At 36.8% G+C, this 20,249-nt stretch overlaps 1 protein-coding gene across 1 annotated transcript in view; it reads left to right on the top strand.

Moving 5' to 3' along the window:
• The window catches only part of Lrp1b (LDL receptor related protein 1B), a 1,800,012-nt gene that overhangs the window by 1,021,696 nt on the left and 758,067 nt on the right, over window positions 1–20,249 (top strand). Inside the window, exons 8-11 of the mRNA XM_026778709.1 lie at window positions 6,568–6,790; window positions 11,317–11,488; window positions 14,488–14,631; window positions 19,114–19,350. Of these exons, the coding sequence (XP_026634510.1) occupies window positions 6,568–6,790; window positions 11,317–11,488; window positions 14,488–14,631; window positions 19,114–19,350 (776 nt within the window). The remainder of the gene's footprint in view (window positions 1–6,567; window positions 6,791–11,316; window positions 11,489–14,487; window positions 14,632–19,113; window positions 19,351–20,249) is intronic.

The raw sequence follows: 20,249 nt of genomic DNA, 5'->3' as shown, positions 1-20,249 counted from the left end.
CATGAGATGTACTCACTCATAATTGGTTTCTAGCCACAAATAAAGGTCAGTGAGTCTTTATTTTGATATCCTAAAGAAGCTAAATAAGAAGGTGAACCCTGTTTCACATTTTCATGAAGGCAAGAAAGATTTCAGATATTGTCTGTGTTTTTAAAGTTAATTTCTTCTTATGTAAGAGTCAGAATGTGGAATGGAATTATGTAAGGTTTATATGTAACACTTGGAATGATTCATGCTCTAATGTCAGCCCTTCAAAAACAGTGCTGCCCGAATCACGCAATGCTTTCTCCATCAACATTTCACAAAGAGTCCTATGAGTGTGTGGTCTCATCAAGCATTATGGTGGATTAACCAGATCCTGCTAGTTTCTGCTAGTTTAAACCAGCTCAAAGAAATAGAAATTTTTTTTAATGGAGAAATAGATAATGTCCGGTGTCTCCAGATCTAAGTCCAGGGGTTAGGATTGGCCCTTGTGGCCTAAACTTTCCTTCCTCCTCTCTATCTTCTGCTGTATGCACAGGCTCCAGGATTACTTTCTCCTTCCAGCCCTCCCTGGCTGCCTACTTGACCTGTTATAACACATCTGCCCATGGGTGGACTCTACACCTATTGGTTTACACCATTAAGAGAGAAAGTCCTAGTGGCCCTGCAAAGCCCAGCCTGTCATCTTGTGTTCACTGTAACCTTCTTCCCCTTGCAGGGCCAGAGTGTGCTGCCATTTAAAATTGCCTATCCAGCTGAGCATCTCTAGAAAATACTCTAGAGGGGCAAAATTTTGCAGATAAACATGCAGAACAGGCCAGACTTACGGCCCACTATAGCCAATGCACAGATACTTCTGGGGAAATTATTAGGAGAAATGTTTGCAGTATCCAGAGCCGCCGACCGAGAGTGGGAGCCTGCATGTCAGGTTTAATTTCTGTGTGTTTATGTACGGAGTGAAAACCAAGGACAACAGAGGTTTCACAAACACCAGAAGCGAAAACGTCAAGCAAGTAAAAATCAATAAATAACTGTCTTGCAGGCTTAGCTAGACAGAGAAAATAGTTTAATTGTTTATCTTCCACAAGCTTAAATAGCAAGAGCTAATGGAATTTGAATTTTAACCTCTTGTAAGAGAGACTCATTACCCTTTCAGATTCACTATTGCATTCAAGAATTGCGGTGTTAAATATTTAATATTCCTACTTTAATTCTGAGTATACTTTAATTACTCTATATAATGTGGAAAATCGCTCCCTTGTTCAAATTTGTATATATAATGGAAGAAAAATATAAAATAGTATTGCAATTGATGCTCTTTGGATAGCACTAAATTAGTATAAAAACAATAATACAGAATTAAGTTCTCAGTATAACACTTTTGAAGAAATTATATATCATTTTGCTGAAGTGGTTATCATCATTAATACATGATTATTAGAGAAGGGCTGTGTGTTGGGGCTTGATCAGAGCACTGTAGATACCCTGAAATCTGGTATAGGGGATCTTTAGCATTGTATCCACCTTCTCAGGGGTTCTTGTTCTGAATATGTGAATATTGTCATGTGAAATGCCTTGTACTGTAACACCATTTATTTTAGAGTTAAGTGAATATTGTCATGTAATTTTGAGACTTATTTGGAACTCTCGCCCCCCCCCCCCTCAGATCCAGCATTACATTCTAACTGAAGGGAAAGGACAGATGACACAAAAGCCCGGGTGGCAGTGCACCTAAAGAACCTGTGTCCTTCTGAACAAGAGCTTGTCAGTGCTGTGGAAGCAGATACCACTGTCCAAAGTAATTCTTAGATTCATCATCAAACAAAAAAGCCAAACAACCAAGCAAAGACACCCCCCAACCAAGAAAACCAAAAAACAAGCAAAAACTTGTTTTAACGTGTATGTGTGACCATTGTTTTGCTTTAAAATTTAGGGATGATTGAAGTCCCGCAAAACTCTATCACTGCCTACAGCAGGACCTCGGGAACTTTTCATCTGTGTTGGGGAAGCTTACCAATGATTTTCAGAGTTTCCCGCTACCTTCCTTAGAAGCAAAATGTACACATCTATAGTAAAGCAAGACCACATATACAGTCAGTATGATATTAGAGTTATATTCCTCACCATATGAGATGTGTTAATGAATCTGAAATAATTAACTCCTCTTTACTGGAGTGGTAGAGATGCAATAATTGTGAACTCAATGAGTAGCTGAAAGCCCCCCAAAGCATCCCTTTCTTTGGTATATTCTTAGTTAAATATCTTAGAAACAGAGATTAAACTTAAACTATTGCCTTATTTTAGACTGAGATTTGATGATAGTGCAAACAAAAATTTCGAAGGACATTCAAATTAAATATAGCACAATGAAAGAGTCCTCTGTTTGGGGTATGTAATTATATGGAGAAACAATTGCTAGCACAGATATGGAGACAGGGACAGAAAGGTGAAGCTAATGTTCTTAGAGGTGGGAAGGGTACAGAGCAGGACAGGGCTGGTCTCCATGAAGCAGTATAAACCAATGGTTCTCAACCTTCCTGATGCCGAGACTCTTTGAGTTCCTCAGCTTGTGGTGACCCCCAACCATAAAATTATTTCTGTTGTTACTGCATAGCTATAATGTTGCTCCTGATAAAAATCATAATGTAGATACCTGTGTTTTCTGATGCTCACAGGGCGTCACGACCCACAGATTAAGAACCACTGTATAAAACAATGGGTGATTTCTGTACAGAATTGTCTGTGCTATTTGGGGACTGCAGAGGAGGATGACTGGAAAGGATCTGTGAATGAAAGACTGTGGACTGTCAAAATCAAGAATTAGCTATTTAGGGCTTGAGAAATCAATCAGCAACTAAGAGCACCAACTGCTTTTACAGAGGACCAGAGTTTAGTTCTCACCTACTCACAACGGCCTGTCACTCTAGCTGTAGGGGACCCAGCATCCTCACCTGGCTTTCAGGGTTACTGCACTCATTTCCACTGGCCCACACACATATGCACAAAATTAAAAGTAAAATCTTTTAATAAAGCACTTAAGTGTTCAGACAAACATTAAAAAATAAAAACAGATAAAATTGAATCCCAAATCTCATTTCTATTTATTTTTTGTGAAACTCCTGGAGTAGGTTGTAGGCTGTCTTCTTGTTTTTAATCCAAAAGGCAATAATAACAATGGACAGAACTATCACATTCCAAATCAAACTGCCTAGCTTAATCTAATTAGTAGAAAAATCAGACAACTCCAAATTCCAATATTCAAGGCAGCTAACTCTCTGCTGCTTAGAAATGCTCACATAAACAGCAAAGAAAGACCTGGTTGTTAAACAGTTTCAAAGGAGGACTGAGAGAAAGAACCGTGCTGGCCTATGTCCTGAACAGCAGGAATCACCATGAAGAACATTAGTGAGGCATACTTGGGGGAAAACTGGTGTAATGGCAACATTCGGGAGAATTACCTACTATCTCAACAGAGACCTGGGTAACAGAGTGAGACCCTATCATACAAAGCCAACAAGCCAACCAAACACTAGTGGTTAGTGGTAAAATCTTGAAAAAGAGTTGTATAACATCTGCTGTTTAAAATATTGACTACGGCAGGGGCATTGTGGTTACGAGACCAAGCACTTGTTCTCAAGAGGTTTGAAGAGAAGTATTGGCTGGAAAGGGTTATGATATCTGTGTGTCATACCTTCATACAATTCAGAGTCCAGGACGTACAGTGAGAGCATCAATTTTGTAAAAATGGTAAATTTAAATGTAGACCACAACCAGTTATATGTTCTGCTATAAATAAATCTTTTGTATAACTTTGAAATTCCTTCAAAATAATAAGACAAAAAAATGGCATGGGGTTAATTCTGTGTTTCTTACCATGGCAAATTATGCACACTAAACATCTTTCATCTCTAAATGGAAATAATGTTACTTTTATGTGGTAATGTCTGAAGATAATAGAATAATGTGGATAGTGTAATAGTATTTACTCTGGTGAAGAATCAAGGAAACTTAAGAATGAAAAATGATTTTCAGCCTATAGAACAGTTTAGCTTTCATTTTCCAATAATTATCGATATTTATTTCAGTTAAAATAGTTTCTCATGTAGCCCTAGTTGAGCCAAAATTTGCTGTGTAGCAGAGAATGACCTTAACTCACTTCTGGTTCCGTTCTATTTTATACATCCAAAAGTCTTCTGTTTTCCTTACTTTGCATTTACGCTGAAACAGTAAAATTTAGTAAATCACACACACACAAATATATATAACAAGTTATATGTATGTAGTATATATAAGTTATAAATAATGTTATGAATAATAAATTACACACACCAACATGCACATGCACACACACATACATAGAGTATTCTAGAGTTTCTATAACCAGAATTATTATGATGTTGAACATATCTATAAGTCACTTGTTTTATCCCTAAATCTGTAGCTTAATATCACTGAAAAATGTGTAGAAGAATTATTTGTGTATTTTCCATTATAATCTAATTCAATAATAATCTAAACCAATAGATTATTGTTCCTCAGAACTTATACTTATACTTTAACAAATATCAAATTCAATGGCTTCCTTTTGAAGAATACCTTTATATTATTTGTGAAATTTGACACATCAACCATTCTAATCCTTCTTCCTGAAATGTTTCAGACACGTATGGATCTCTGTTTGCTCTGACCTCATATCTCTTCTGACCTCCGAACTCCTCTGTTTTCTTTTCTCCTTCTGCCTATTTCTACAAGAGTAGGCCTCCAGGGTTCTTATCCTTACTCTGATCTCTGTTTCTTCTGGATATGTGTGTGTGTGTGTGTGTGTTTCCTACATACATATCATCTCTAGAAGTTGGAAGATGCCATCAGACCTCACAGAAGTGGTGTTCTAAACTGTGTTGTGAGTTCTGAGAATTGAATTCAGGCCCCCCTGAAAGAGCACCAAGCGAACCTGCCTCCAGTACTCTTGTGTCTTAACTGTTGGGCAATGTTGCTTCACTTCATACCTATACAGTCTCTGGGTATCCCGCAGTTCATGCTGTGCCAGCTTCTGCAGCCCTCAATACCTACACATTCTCTTCACTTATGTGAACTAAACTCATTTGAAATGGGAAGCAGAGAACAAGAAGCTTTATGTCCTGGAGAGACCTCTTATAATAATTGCAGACACTCTTCTGCTTAGAACATACCTGAGGATGGGACTCCTTATGTATTTCCTTAGTGTGTTTTCTATCAAAGAAACTTGTAGTTCATCTAGAGTGAGCTATAATCAAATTGGTTAAGACTGAGGAAGGTGGAGCCATCAGAAGAGTGCAGGGAACAGAGAGGGAAATACAGAGGGAGAGAAAAGGCTAGCACTGGAATAAAGTCATGCCTTTTTATTTGTTCTTTGCCAAAATAGAAAACTCTCTGTCTGCACTGTCACTTGAAATGTTTAACTTGCTTCAATACTATGATCTTTCAAGAACTCATAAAGAAATTTTATCCCATCAATACAGAACACTACACATTAATGTTTAAAAGCCTTCTGTGCAGAAAGAACTTATCTAAAATTACAGTTTAAATACTACTTTTTAGCTTGGAAGATACCCCATTGTGTTAGATAGTTCAGGATTGTTGAAAAAAGTAACTAAAAACTAATTCTCCAAGTTTGTGAAATCCAATATTCTGTACTCCAGGCAATCTTCATATTGCTCAGTCACTGTAAATTAGATTATTCTTGAGATTATATTTAAGTCAAGGCAAGATGGTCTTCTCTTTACAAATGCAATTAAGTCTCATGAGTGGAAATCTTGTTAACTATTGTCAGGGTAATTGAAATTGATTTGTGTTTACTAAACATTGTGAATACTAATCAAATATTAAACACTCAAGTGTTCCAGGTGCATTTAAATCTTTGGCAGTCTCAGAACTGCTTGAAACAATTTCTTGTCCCAGAAGTGAGCATTTGTTTCAGCATTTTCTTCAAAACGCATTAAGAGAAATAGAGGAGTGTCCTTCATTTCTTTCATGTAAGTCCCTTAGTTGGGAAGAATTAGGAATAGGCCTGCAGGTCACGTTATTTATGTTTTATTTCCAGTGCTAGAGACAGCAAGCCGACATTTTCACTGCTTCCTTCATTCCTGGTTTGCCGTTCTCTGTGCCTCACAACGTTGCAGAACTCCACAGAATAGGTTTTATAGGAAACAAATATTACCAGCCATTTGAAAATCAGGTTGCATATAATGTCTAGTGGCTCACATGCCCTGGCCTGATGACTTGGCTTGCTTCAGTACCTTGTCCTTAATGGGATGATGCACCGGCTATATGAAGCTTAAAGAACCTCCGCAGATGCAAAAATAAAGCCACCACAGCCATTGGCTTTGAGGAAATTTTACAGTTGTTGCTTAACCTGCTCCCTTATGCCCTGCAATATTCATTAGCAGATTCCTCTGTTTATGACGGATAATATATGGAAATGGTTATGGGAAGCAAGCAGATGTAACTACTGAAATAAATTAGTAGGAAAGTTCTGCTTTTTTGCAGATGGCTCTATCAAATATGCTTCCTCTCTCTTCATGTTAACATTTATTTGTCTTTCAACAGAAAACTTTTCTTTACTGACTCTGGGGATGTTCCGAAAGTGGAGAGATGTGACCTGGACGGGATGAACAGAACGAGGATAGTTTACTCAAAGGCAGAACAGCCAGCTGCCCTGGCCCTGGACCTCGTCAACAGATTGGTTTATTGGGTAGATCTCTACTTGGACTACGTGGGAGTAGTGGACTACCAAGGAAAAAACAGGCATACTCTTGTACAAGGTAGACAGGTAAGTACAATTTTGTTAGAAAATGCAGCTACCATAATAAACTGAATATATGATAACTCTTCTAAAGATCGAAATTGGAAGCATTCTTACAGATAAGATGTAATGGCTCACAAACCTTAGATGCATATTTTATTTGGGAGGATGTTTTAGTCACAGTAATACTAGGACATGCCTGTTGAATTATCAGGTTCTTCTAATGGAACATAGTGGATGTGTGTGTGTGTGTGTGTGTGTGTGTGTAGGGAATTTATTAGAGTGGCTTAGAGTCTTGATTGGATCCGTGGTCTGGTTAATATAACAATGATTGTTTCCTGATGGAAAGGCAGAGAATCCAGTAGAGACTGGATGACCTACAGGGTTCATCAAGAGCTGTTGTTTGCCACTCTAGGCTGGAATCCCTAAGAACTTTGTTTTAACATCAGCAAAGGAATGCCTCAGCAACAGTGTTGGTGACATCACCTTCCAAAGCCATCTCCTTTTATTTGAGCTGTCACCAGAGAAAATTTTAGGGTGGCTGTCCCCACCTCAGATGATCTAGATTTAGGGCAGATAGTCTGATCTCAAATGAGCCAATCAAGAAAATCCCTCACGTGTGTGCTTTTAGTTGAACCTGGATGTAACCCATTTGGCAGTTAAGCTCAGCCATCTAAATCATGACACTAGATGTGTCTTGCTTCTTTGCCTCTCTGTTGAAGGCAAACAAACATAAGCAAGACCATGAATGCAAAAGTGCTGTATTCACAAGAGAGAAAGAGAGAAAGAGAGAGAGAGAGAGAGAGAGAGAGAGAGAGAGAGAGAGAGAGAGAGAGAGACTCCCTGGAATGGGACAAATGTCATGACCTACTTTCTGAAAACTAATTCAAGCCGTTTATTCATATGGAGCTTCACCACCATCTGTCCCATGAGACATTAAAAATAGTTTGCTAGCAAAAGCAAATGTGTGCTCACAAAATACCCTAATTATTCTAATAGTGTTAGACTTAATTTTGCCCACTGATTCATTTGTGTGCTTCCTAAATGAGAATTTTGTGAAAATCAAAGATCAATGTTCTTGTCTGTGCATTTTTTTGTGTTATTTTTTGCTTGTTTGTTTGTTTGTTTGTTTCTTCCTTTTTTCAGACAATGCTCCATAAATGCCTTAAAAAAGCTTAGTTGAAGTATGCCTTTTCCAGTAATATTTCTCCCCAATATTTATCTGTCTCTTATATTATATCAATCTTTTGTGAGGTCTACAGTGAATTAATAGATTTAATAATTGAATTTCTGATATAGTATGAGATAGGCATGTTCTGTGAACCCTTTACAGTGACTTTGTCCCTCATCACCTTTATAATGCAGTTAATTATCTTTGATATATGAAAACCTTTACATGGGATATATATATATATATATATATCCCATGGTTATGCCCTTGGTTATGCCCTTCTGTGTACTAATTTCTAAGATGATTATGAGAGACTTTATTTTATTTGTCATTAAAAATTAAACATTGAATGGAGAATTCAAATGATTTTTCTCCTAATTATTTGGAAAGTCTTTTAAGAGCCTGTAGAGATGGCTTAGTGGTTAAGAATATGTACTGCTATTACAAAGGACCGAAGTTCAGTTCCTAGCACCCACTTATATTGCACACAACTAAATTTAGAAGTCTGACACTGTCTTCTGACCTCTGTGGACATTACACTTACATATGCACTTACATATGCACAAATCCACACATAGAAATACACGTACATGCATATTTTAAAATAAAATGAAAATAACTCTTTAGAAATGTTGAAAAGGCTTTTAATGTCCACTCTCCTCTTTACCCTCTCATCATTATTGCTGGTTTCTTTATTTGTTTGTGCAGTGTGTGCACACGTGCTTTTATGAGTGCAGCACGACAATGAAAGCCAGGTCCCTCAGAGCTCAAGTCTCTGCAGGACTTCTAGCTAATAGAATAGTGTTGTGATTTAAACTCTGGTCCTCATGATTATGCAGCAGGTCTTTTTTAATGCTGTGAAATCTCCATATCCTGTGTATGGGGATTCAGGACGCTTACAAGTGCACATTTATGGAGGCCAGATGTTATTTTTAGGTGTCCTTCCTCAGGTTCCATCCACTATGCCTTTTTCTTTTCTTTTCTTTTCTTTTCTTTTCTTTTTCTTTTTCTTTTTTTTTTTTTTTTGGAGACAGGTGCTCTGGTTGTCCTGGATCTCTTGAGTTCATCTAGATTGGTTAGGACAGTATATGGATCCTCCTGGATTGCAAAGCCAGTTCAAGGATTACAAAGTCATGCTACACCTAACTAGTTTTGTCTGAGATCTTGGAGTGAAACTCAGTTCTTTCTGTAAACATAGGAATCAATAAAGCAAAGGCTTTACCAGTTGAGCTATACCCTCATGTAGTAATAGGTGTGGCGGGGCTGCATCCCCAGAACCCCGGCCGACTCCGGCTAGCTTTACCCGAAATAATTACACGGACACTGTATTCTTTTAATCACTGCTTGACTCTTTAGCTCTAGCCCTTTTCTCGGCTAACTCTCGCACCTGGACTAACCCATTTCCAATCATATGTGTCGCACCCCAAGGTGCGCTTACCAGGAAGATTCTAGCCTACGTCCATCCTGGGTCGGAGCTTCATCGCGTGTGCCTCAGAGAGCAGAGCTCTCGCCTCTGCCCGCAAGAGTGGAGCATCGTGTCTCTCTGAGGCGTCTGCCCCCGAGAGGAGAGCTGTCGAGTCTCTGAGCTCACTTCCTCTTCCTCCCAGCGTCTGCTCCTCCCACCTATGTTCTAACCTATCAGGTCAAGCAGCTTCTTTATTTAATCAACCAATGACCTTCCTCCATCACCCTCAGTCATCAAATATTTACTTATTCTTTCATCTTGTTTCTAATGCCTGTGTTTCTGGCTCGCTAAACATATGCTAAGTCTGTCAGTAAGCAATCTGATGTAGAAATAGTCTTTCAAAGTCTTTAAATTATGGAGAGAAATTTATATGAAGAGAAGTAAAGAAAGAGCTGTTGAATAAAACAGAGTTTTTGCCATGTGAGCAGATTTTCTACCTTGGCCGATTGTCTCTTATACAGTAAGGGTTTTCTTTATAGGATATGAACTGACATCTTATATCTAAAAAATTATTAGAGTCATAGTGTGCCACAGCATGAGTATGGCCTCACACTCTGACCAAATCTAGGAATACAGCTTGTTTATATCTTCAAATGGTAGAAAAAGCATTGACCAAATCAATAACTAGGCCATTGGTATATTTGGTGGCTATGACATCATCTCCATAAAAAATGATACTGGTAAGTGCATATGTCCCCTCCTTCACTGCCTAAATCTGTGCACATGCTGCCTATACCAATGGGATGTTATCTGAGGGCTTTAACCTGGAAAAATCCTTCACACTGATTCTTGCCACTCATGTCTACACTAGACAAGAAGAAACGGATGATCTTGAAACAACACCAAAGTCAGTTTTCTTTTCCTCACACCTCACAAAAGGACCAGGGAATGACAATGACCCAGACAGGCTAGAACTGTATAATTGGCCTGGTACTCTTGTTAAGAATGTTTTACAAATTTTTATGAGTGGTTTCACAAACACATCGTACATCCTCACATCGTCAGCTGCAGATCCTTGTGGTTTAATATAGCCTCGTGTGGTCTCTAAGAACGGTGACCAGTGACTCTCATAAAATTTCCTGTAACAGCCAGTAATTACTCCAGATATCCAGACCAGAACCTTTGCAAATCATGCATAATTGAATAAAACCACTAGGCTCTCCACTTCCAGCAGTTCAGAAAACGAATGATCAGTCTTCTTTCTACCCTACTTTCTATGAACTTCAAACACTGTTTGCATCTCAAGATGCACATATTTGTCAAAAGAGAGTGAAGTTGCTAATCTAATAGTATGCATATCCATAAGCATCACAATTGCATTCTACTTGCCAGTACGAATAAGTTTTAGAAATCATGACATTTTTGAATGAAATGCTCAAATTTTATTCACCATTTTGCACATATGTGATTTCTTTCTGTACTCTTCTCCACACTGCATAAAATATTATTTTAATATAACTTAAGACAAGAATGTGACTTTCAACATATGAAACAAATATTCAAAGTTGTTTTCCTTTATAGATCATTAGGGCATAGCTATGATTCTGCAGTGCCTACATATCTGTATGAGCAAGTAGCCTCTAAAATGTCTCAAATGATATTAATTCTGACACAGCATATTAGTTAATGCATTTCAAGGTCTGGTTTTTACTAGTCTAGGACAGAAACTATAAAGCATATATTCCTGATGAAACATGAATATAATTATTTCCCATGCATATAAAACTATTTTACCCACTACTGTATCTTATCTTTCACTAAAAAGAGTAGAAATTATTGGAATGTTTTTTTGAAAGAAAATAGAAAATAAATGATAATATCCATCTGACTCTGGACATTCTTCACACTTGTAATTGTAATTTTCACATTAGCAGCAGTAGAATTAAAAATTCTAGCTATATTTGGTGCTCTTTGCAGGTTAAGCATCTCTATGGGATAACTGTATTTGAAGATTATTTATATGCAACCAATTTTGATAACTTCGACATCATACGAATAAACAGATTCAATGGCACTGACATTCACTCAATAATTAAAATGGAAAGCGCTCGAGGAATCCGAACCTATCAAAAAAGAACTCAGCCAACAGGTAAGCCACGGGGCTCCTTAACGGCCTCCCTAACGGCGGCTTCAGTGAGAACATAGTCCTTGGGCTTCTGTGTGGTGTTACAGAGGATATCATAAATTCATTTTTGACAGCAAAAATGTACGTGCCTGCTTGGTAGAATAGAATAGAGATCACTTCTCAAGTCTAAATGACAAACTACTCAGCTCCTATCAAATCGTTTCTCCAACCACGGGGTTGAAATGATGGCTCGATTTAGCCCCAGCAAACAACTTTCCAACGTGATGTATGTAGACAGGAAGCTCGGATGCTAAGGCTTATTTCTGAACTTTTCTGCCATTTTTTGAAGGCAAATTTCGAACCAGGTTATTTGCTGTGGCACTTGCCTCGTGTCCACTAGTGGTAGTTCTGGTTCTCCTGGTTTAATATCCCAATTGTTTTATGTTTTTTTTAAAATGCCCATTAAAAAAACAATTAAAGCGAACTGCAGTAGTGTTAAATATTTTTGAAAAACACAATATAATGATTTTTATAGTAGGTTAATAATGATCAGCAGCAGCCCAGTTTAGGCCCAGTTAAAATACAAAGTTACCTGAAAGTAAAATATCACCACCCCAAATTCCTGTCGTCTCTCTATAAAGATATTTCAAATTAAAACGGATCTAAAAACATTAAATATTAATGTACATCTATCTGAGGAAGAGCACTGTCATAAACAGATTTGTAACAAATTCAGTTTTGAAGTTTGAAGACAATTTTATTAAAATTCTGTAGCTTTCTGTATTTGCCAATTATCCATGGACCATTACTATGTACGAAGATTTATTCTACACGCTTGGAATATACTACTCAACTAAACACAAAGTCGCTTTTGCTTTATGGAACTTAAGTCATATTGGAGACAATATAATACAAAATGAGTAAGTAAATTATTTATTTCATTAGAAATAATAACTACTATCAAAGAGAAATAAGATAGGGAAGATTTAAAGAATCAGACATGGGGAGTTGGCAATTTTTTGTCAAAGAGGTCTAACTAGAAAGATGGCATAGAATAAAATCTTCAAGAAATTGAATATGAGAAGCCTGGTGATCTCTGGAGTGAGCAGTGTGGCGGGAGAGATGAGTAAGTTCAAAGCCATGAGGGAAGAACAAATCTAAACTCCTCTGGAGCATCCACGGGCTTATATGTCTGAAACAGAGTGACTACAGACAGGGAAGCGGAAAAATTAGAGATATCATAGATTATGTAACATGTAGGAGCTTGTAGATTATCATAAAGCTCTTTATTTTTCTATTTCATGAAGTAGGAATCATCAAGAATCATTCAGCAGAGTTTCATAATAACTTTTATGAACTTTCCATAGATGTATGGAGTTGATGCCAGAGGGGAGAGGACGATGATTAGAAAAAGTGATGGATTGTTCCAAGAGAGTAGTAGTCAAGTAAATAGAAGTAGGAGTTAAATTCAGGATCTTTATAAACATATATTGGATGGGATATAAAAAATAAAGAGTCAAGAATGAAGGCATAGGTTTTGCTAAAACATTGAAACAGCACACATTGTAAAAATGAGAAACAAAACAATTTATAAGAAAAGACTGAGGTCAGTCATATGGGTTATTTCAAATGTCTATTATAGACTTAAATGTAGATTTGGAGAGATACATGCATATACAAGATTATGTGTTTAGTTTGGAGGAGAAGACCAGGATAGATATAGCAGTTGTAGTGATTGACACAGAGGTATTATGTAACACCACTGAATAGCTGTGAACATCAGGGAAGTAAGCTCATGTCGAGAGGAGTTTCAAATAATGACACTAGAACATATCACCAGTAAGTCAAGAATAGAGAAGCCAAATGATGACACCAAGAAGCAGTTCAGAAAATCCAAATGGCCTTTGGTCTTCTTGACAGCATGAAGCTTACTGACTTCTGACAGTGACATTTTGATGTTAATATGTGACTAAAGTTGGTTTGAAGGAGACAGAAGGAATGGAAATGGAGAAAATGAGCTATGACCATGAAAAACCATGCACCTTAGGTGAATCAGTGCAATGAGAAGTTGTTTCTTTTCCAAGTTGCCATAAATACTGGAACATTTGCATACTGATAGGTAATAAAGAAAGAAAAGGTATTAATGAAAAGGAAAAAGGAAATTGATGATGATAACAGAATGGGTTTATTACCTAAGCTACTTTTTTTTTTTCATGTTACCTAAGCTACTTTAGAAGCCTTAAGACGTTACACAGCAATAAAACATTCACTGAAAGAGCTTTTCACTCATGTTTTTTCTCTGAGAAAAATGATGGATACAGAAAGAAGAAAGTATTTTTTTTAAAAGTAAACTAGTTTGGCTATAAAATAAATTAGTCATGATATTCACCTCTCTTTTAACTAAGAGTTGAGCAAAAACTTAGTTTTAATACTAGCCAGACTCTTAGGGACACAGTGACAGTATTACTTCTCTTTGGCCATGATCTTTCTTATTTTCATGGTCCTATTTACATTTTGTTCCTCCCTAATTCTAAATATTAATAAAGCACATTTTCACACCATAATTTTCTTGTGGTCTCAAATATCGAAAACATTTGTTGTGACTTAGCATTTCTCATCAGCTCAGATGATGTCTCTCCCAGTGTGGCTGCCCATATGCTGAAGAAGGGTAACTTTGCTCAAATCCCTACACTGGGACTTTTTTCTGCCATTTTTTTATGTTTTTCTTTCTTTCTTTTTTAATGACATTTAAATAAGCACACAAAACTTGGCTCCAAAACAAACAAAAATGTTAATTTCATTTGCATATTTGTGAACGCAGTAAACTAATATTTCTTTGATTTTTTTAATTTAACCCAAGAAGATTCTGTCAATCTCCCCCCTCTTCTCTGGGGTTTAATTCCCCTCCCCCCATGTTATTATAGTACTCCACAGTGGGGTATGCAACAGTTTGCTAAGATTCTACTTCCTTACACTGTAAAGTTTACACATAATTGACTTGTCTGGTTTTCTCTCTGTTGCAGTCAGAAGCCATGCCTGTGAACTGGATGCATATGGACTGCCAGGGGGCTGTTCACACATCTGTCTGTTCAGCAGCAGTTATAAGTCACGGACCTGTCGCTGCAGGACTGGCTTCAACTTGGGAAGTGACGGCAAGTCATGCAAAAGTATGTTGCTACACATTTCGCCAGCAGGCACCTCTTCTGGAGAGTTGTGGGTGTTTTGCTTTTTCTTTTTTTTTTTTTTTTAATTAGCAGCATCCCCATCAGTAAGAAGAACAAGAGACTTACAGTCTAACAGTGATATTTACGAGCAAGTGCATGCTAGACATTTTCCCTTCTCAAAGTCAGGATTTACCTTTCCTTGAGGCAATAAAAAGGGCAGCTCTTTAAGCTAAAGGATTAGCAAACTTATTCACCATAGGGATCCATCAGGGAAGATTTTAAGGGGAAAAAAAATCTATTTTAGTTTTTAATTTCCTGAATGAGGTTCAAGGAACTCTACCCAAGGTTGACTATATTTTTTCTCATATGTAAACTCAAATGGTCTTCCAAATAGGTGTCTTGTTTGACTGAAGAGCACATACAACAGTGAAGTACCACTGGATACAGCAAGGCAGCACCAATGCATACCTTTGCACAGCAGAAATGGGTCTGAAGTTTGCTACATTATTTCGTGTTTCATTAGCGATGTCAAACATGTATCAATTCTTTGAACGACTTATCAGAAACTCTCCCTTTATTATAAGTTGTTAGAAATTTTTTGTTTAATTTTTAAGATTTGGCATGGTATTTTCATGATTATTTTTGAATAAGCTTTTAAGATTTATTTTTAAAAAGAGAAGAAATAAACAAAATGCATGTTTAATTTGTGTTTCTGGCTTTGAGTTAAATGGTGGAAACATAAAGATATCTGGTCTCATGTTCCTGAGCCTATCTGGAGTATAATTGATTTTCTGGATTTGAGGCCTGCAGATCAGAGAAGTTGAATGTGTCTGCACAATTGTATAACATAACTAAATCAACTGTTGCTCTTGGGAAGTGATAGCATGTCATGAAAATGTGTAGTCATATTCATGTATACACACAATGTACATAAATACCTTTATGGGAAAACCTCAGCTTAGAGCTGCATTTAAGAGAACTTTTATAGACCATATCCTTTTGGTGCAAAAACCACCAAAAACAATTCTAACTATGATAAATAAAAATAGATTCAACAAAAACTGAGTTTTGATCTTTCAAACTCTATAAGCTCCCTCTAGCAGAAAGTCAGACATCTGGCACTATCAAAGGCCAGGGCAACAGCAATCCACAGAGGTAAAGGTTAATATAAAAAGCAGAACGTTCCAGTAGAGGCCAGGAGGTTAGAAAGCTAGAAATGAGGTTGCTAGTTCCAGAATGACATTCTGTGGGCTATCCTTCCCACTCAGGTGGAGATGCTCTGTCTCTTTCCTTAGTTATTTGCAAGGGTCAGTGGCTTGGAGAACAGTGTAGTGAAAGCACTTAAGTTTTGTATTCTGTTTATCCACAGAAACTATAAAGAAACCTAATCCTGCCAGGCAGTGGTGGCGTGCGCCTTTAATCCCAACACTCGGGAGGCAGAGGCAGGGGGATCTCTGTGAGTTTGAGGTCAGCCTGTTTGACAAGAGCTAGTTATAGGACAGGTTCCAAAGCTACAGGGGAACCCTATCTTGAAAAATAAAAAAAAACAAAGAAAGAAGAGAAAAGAAAAGAAAGGAAAGGAAGAAAGAAACCTGTGCCCTCCCTTTAACAGTAGAATGGAATTAAGAACGTAAAACAAGAATCCAAGTTTTGTCGCTGTCTAATTAAATTTCACACACACACACACACACACACACACAAAGAAATTGTAAAGTAAGCATCAAGGAATGCCCAAAATAAGATTGAACAAAATACAAATACCTTTCTTACAATTTAAAGGTCCCAAACAGTCATGTGTTAGCACTGAGAGTCCAAGATTGCCCATTAAAATTTTTGTATTTATTCAAAATGTAAATGAAAATCTGCTATGATAGATCCCTGATTATGGTTTTTAGTCAATGAAGTATTATGCTAGAATTAAAAAAGAATGTTTTTGAAGATACATTAATGACATAACAAAATATCATTAAATTTAATGGTGGTAATTTTTGAAAAATAAGTCAATATATGTATACATTTGTCCAAAACCATTCTATAATTTCAAAAAGGAAAGCCCCCCCAAATGAACTAATACTAATTTTATATCATATAAAATATTATTTTGAATGAAATACTTTTGAAATCAGGAAAACATCAAGAGATTATGAAGCACAAAGTCATTAAGTTACATTATCTTATACTTACATCAAAGGAAAGGTGAGGAATAATAGAGGAAAAGGAAAATCTCATCTCGTCGTTAGCATAAAATCATAAAGTCAATATGTAAATTTCTCAGCAACCTCTCTGCTGAGCAATAGAAACAATGTAATGTTTAACATAGTGAATCAACATAGAAAATAATTTGTTAATTTAAATAAAAAAATGTTTATAACATGGATTTTCCTTTTAAATAATTATAAATTAGAAGAAGAAAAGGAATCCAGGCTTTTTGTGAATTTAGGAGCTAGAATCTATGGTCTACTACATTATACTTTTAAGTAAAATGCCATTATGAATTCATCATTTTGTTCAATGAATACGTGTCAACAAAAAATAAATATGTATTGTGAAATATATACGTAAGTTAAATTTGAGGAGGAAACTACATAGTAGTGAAGTGTACTATATGGTTAAATCCATGGATGGCTATTAATTATAATGAGAATAAAATTAAATTACAAAGTTTAAGTTGAAATTCAACTAGACAAAATATTCAACTAGACAAAAATAAACCCTCTGATAATGGAAGATGCATAGTTTATTTACAAAATTTCTGTGATAGACACTACAGCAATATCTAAAAATTGCCTTTGTAAGAAAAAAAAAACATTAGACGAGAATTTATAGGAGCTCAAACAGCTTGAGCAGGCTTTATTTAATGCCAGAAAGTTGACATCTCTCATTCTGGTCATAGGATTAGGGCTTAGTACTTCCTCAATGACTACTCAATTGCCAGATTTCAAGAGAAAGCAGATTCATGTTTCAAGCTGGAGATTTTATAGCTCAGAATATGTAAGTGGCAAGAGGATTTCCTTGTTTGGTGACAGAACGTGGGCCTAGCTGCTTTTCTTCCACAGTTGATTTTTGAACTTCAGGGACCATTATCTCCTTTTGCAAATGCTGGGTGTCTGAGGTAGTAGAAACAGTTTTGCTTCAGATGTTTCAAAATAGCTGAATTCTTGGAATTCTAAATTCAATTTAGGGCCTTGGTTTTGTGTGTGTGTGTGTGTGTGTGTGTGTGTGTGTGTGTGTGTGTGTGTGTGTTAAAGAACTGTCTGCGTCTGACTGACCGGAACCTGACCTGGAAGTTGGGGAAGAGGACCCCAAAGCCCAACCATAAGGTTTACCAGTCCAAGATTCTGATGTTTATGGAGTAGGTGTTGAGTGCATCTGGCAGATGGCATTCATGTAATTCCTTTGTATTGAAGCACTGTCCACTAGACTTGAATGCCTATGAAACCTACTCTGCCCAGATAGTTCAAAAAGGTAGAGATTGGCAAGGTTACTTCCCCCTTTTATAATAGCAGCAAACACATGTCGGAGTTGACAGCTTTGCAAGTCAAGCAGTCACCTGCAGGACTGCAGCCTTTGAAAGATGTGCAAGAAAATTGGTGTGTGTGTGGGGGGGGGTGCCGAAATGCTTCTTAGTGAGTGATAGAGTTGCTTTTAAATTGCCCATGCTTCTTTAAAAGTAAAAACAAACAAACAAAAAACAAAACAAAACAAACAACAACAAAAAACAAGGAAAGAAAACCCAAGAAAAGAAAAAAAAAAGGCCACCTTAATTTTGCATTTTAGTAGCTATGGAGATCATTTCTGTTTGTTTGGAGATTTGTGTTACTTGTTTGCTTCTGTTGAGTTCTGTGTTACATATCAGATTCCCTGGCAGATGACATCGTCTCTGACATTACAATTAAGCTAGGAAGTAAACTGATGCCATCAGCTGGCACTGATTCATTTCTTATGTGCATTAGTCACCTGTTTGGACAGCAGAACACAGTAACGTTCATGATAATCTCTCTGATATCCTGTGACTCTTTTGTTAGCACTTGCAGTCAGTATGTGGCAGCTCCATACTGCAGAGATTTAATTGGCCTGAAGTTTTCAGCACTGTCAAATGTAATGAGTGCAATAGATGGTATCTTCAGAAAGCGTTCGCTTGATTGTAATGAATTATACAATTAAATGTACCAGATATTTTAATAAATTTCCATTTCACAAGTTACAAGTTATTCAATGATCTGTCATGTTTTTGCTATACAGACAGAAGAATAATTAACTAAATATAACCCATTCAGTGAAGTAATTTCTGGTTTAATTAAAGTAATGCAATTAGCCGGCCTTCTTGCATCAAGATCCGTTTGGCATATTTCAGAGTTTAATTTCTAGTATTGAATTTTAAAAAAAAAAAGTCTAATTGTGCCAGTTAATTAAACAGTGGCATTCTGCAGTGTAAAGAAGATTAGGCAGCATGGGTTGTTTATGTTTGTAATCTTTCTTCTGCAGGGCCAAAGAATGAATTGTTCCTCTTTTATGGAAAAGGACGCCCAGGAATTGTTAGAGGGATGGACCTGAATACCAAGATAGCTGATGAATGCATGATCCCCATAGAAAATCTGGTAAACCCGCGTGCTTTAGACTTTCACGCAGAAGCTAATTATATCTACTTTGCTGACACCACCAGTTTTCTAATTGGCCGGCAGAAGATAGATGGCACAGAGCGAGAAACCATCCTGAAAGATGGTAAGTGACACTGTGACATTAACTTCAAGCTGCTCAGAGATAAAGGCTTTTGAAAGGCTACATCTAGTGTGTTTCATGGTGCTAAGTAGAGTCCATATTCTTCTTATTCTTTTAAGAGTATTTTACAATTTTTATCATCTCGGTGACACTAATTTCTACAGTTTTCCAATTCTGTATGCTAATATGTCATTGAAAAATGAAACAAATTGTCTACTACATTTTAAACACTACAGTAAGTAAATAGTGATATTGTTCACTTTTCAGCAAATGTGGAATTACAATGATGCTGTTATAGACTTCATGGTACAGTATCACGTTTAACAGAGTGTCAAAGAATTCTGTAGTATTGGTCCTTATTAGAAAACTGCCTATCTCAATAAGAGCACCAGTGTTCCTATTGTCATCAAATTCCTGTGTACTATTTCTTATTCTATCTGTTAAAAGGCAGTTGTAAAGCCGTGCTCTTGAAGTAGCAAATATCTTTACAGAAACATAAAGATATACTTACTTTAATTTATCAACACAAATGTAACAAATGTAGTATTTTGTACACCTCACATGCATGCACTCTGCTCAAACCAGTATGAAGTAGTTTTAGAAACAGCCAACGAAATACCATTACTAAAGATAGAAAAATATCTTAATGCTAAACCAACACATGATTGAGTAACTTCCTATCATAATTCCGGGTCTCATTTTCCTCATGCATAAAGCCTACACAGTTCTTGAATAGAAATCTTTAAGCCAAGAGTCATTAACTGAATATTTATGAAGTACAGCTTCTAGCCTATTGTGTGAGTTAAAAGTAAAAAAATAAGGCCGGGCGATGGTGGCGCACGCCTTTAATCCCAGCACTCGGGAGGCAGAGGCAGGCGGATCTCTGTGAGTTCGAGACCAGC

The sequence above is a fragment of the Microtus ochrogaster genome, chromosome 4 (genome assembly GCF_000317375.1).
Source record: "Microtus ochrogaster isolate Prairie Vole_2 chromosome 4, MicOch1.0, whole genome shotgun sequence".
Lineage (NCBI taxonomy): Eukaryota > Metazoa > Chordata > Mammalia > Rodentia > Cricetidae > Microtus > Microtus ochrogaster.
This window is presented reverse-complemented; position numbering and strand designations above follow the sequence as displayed.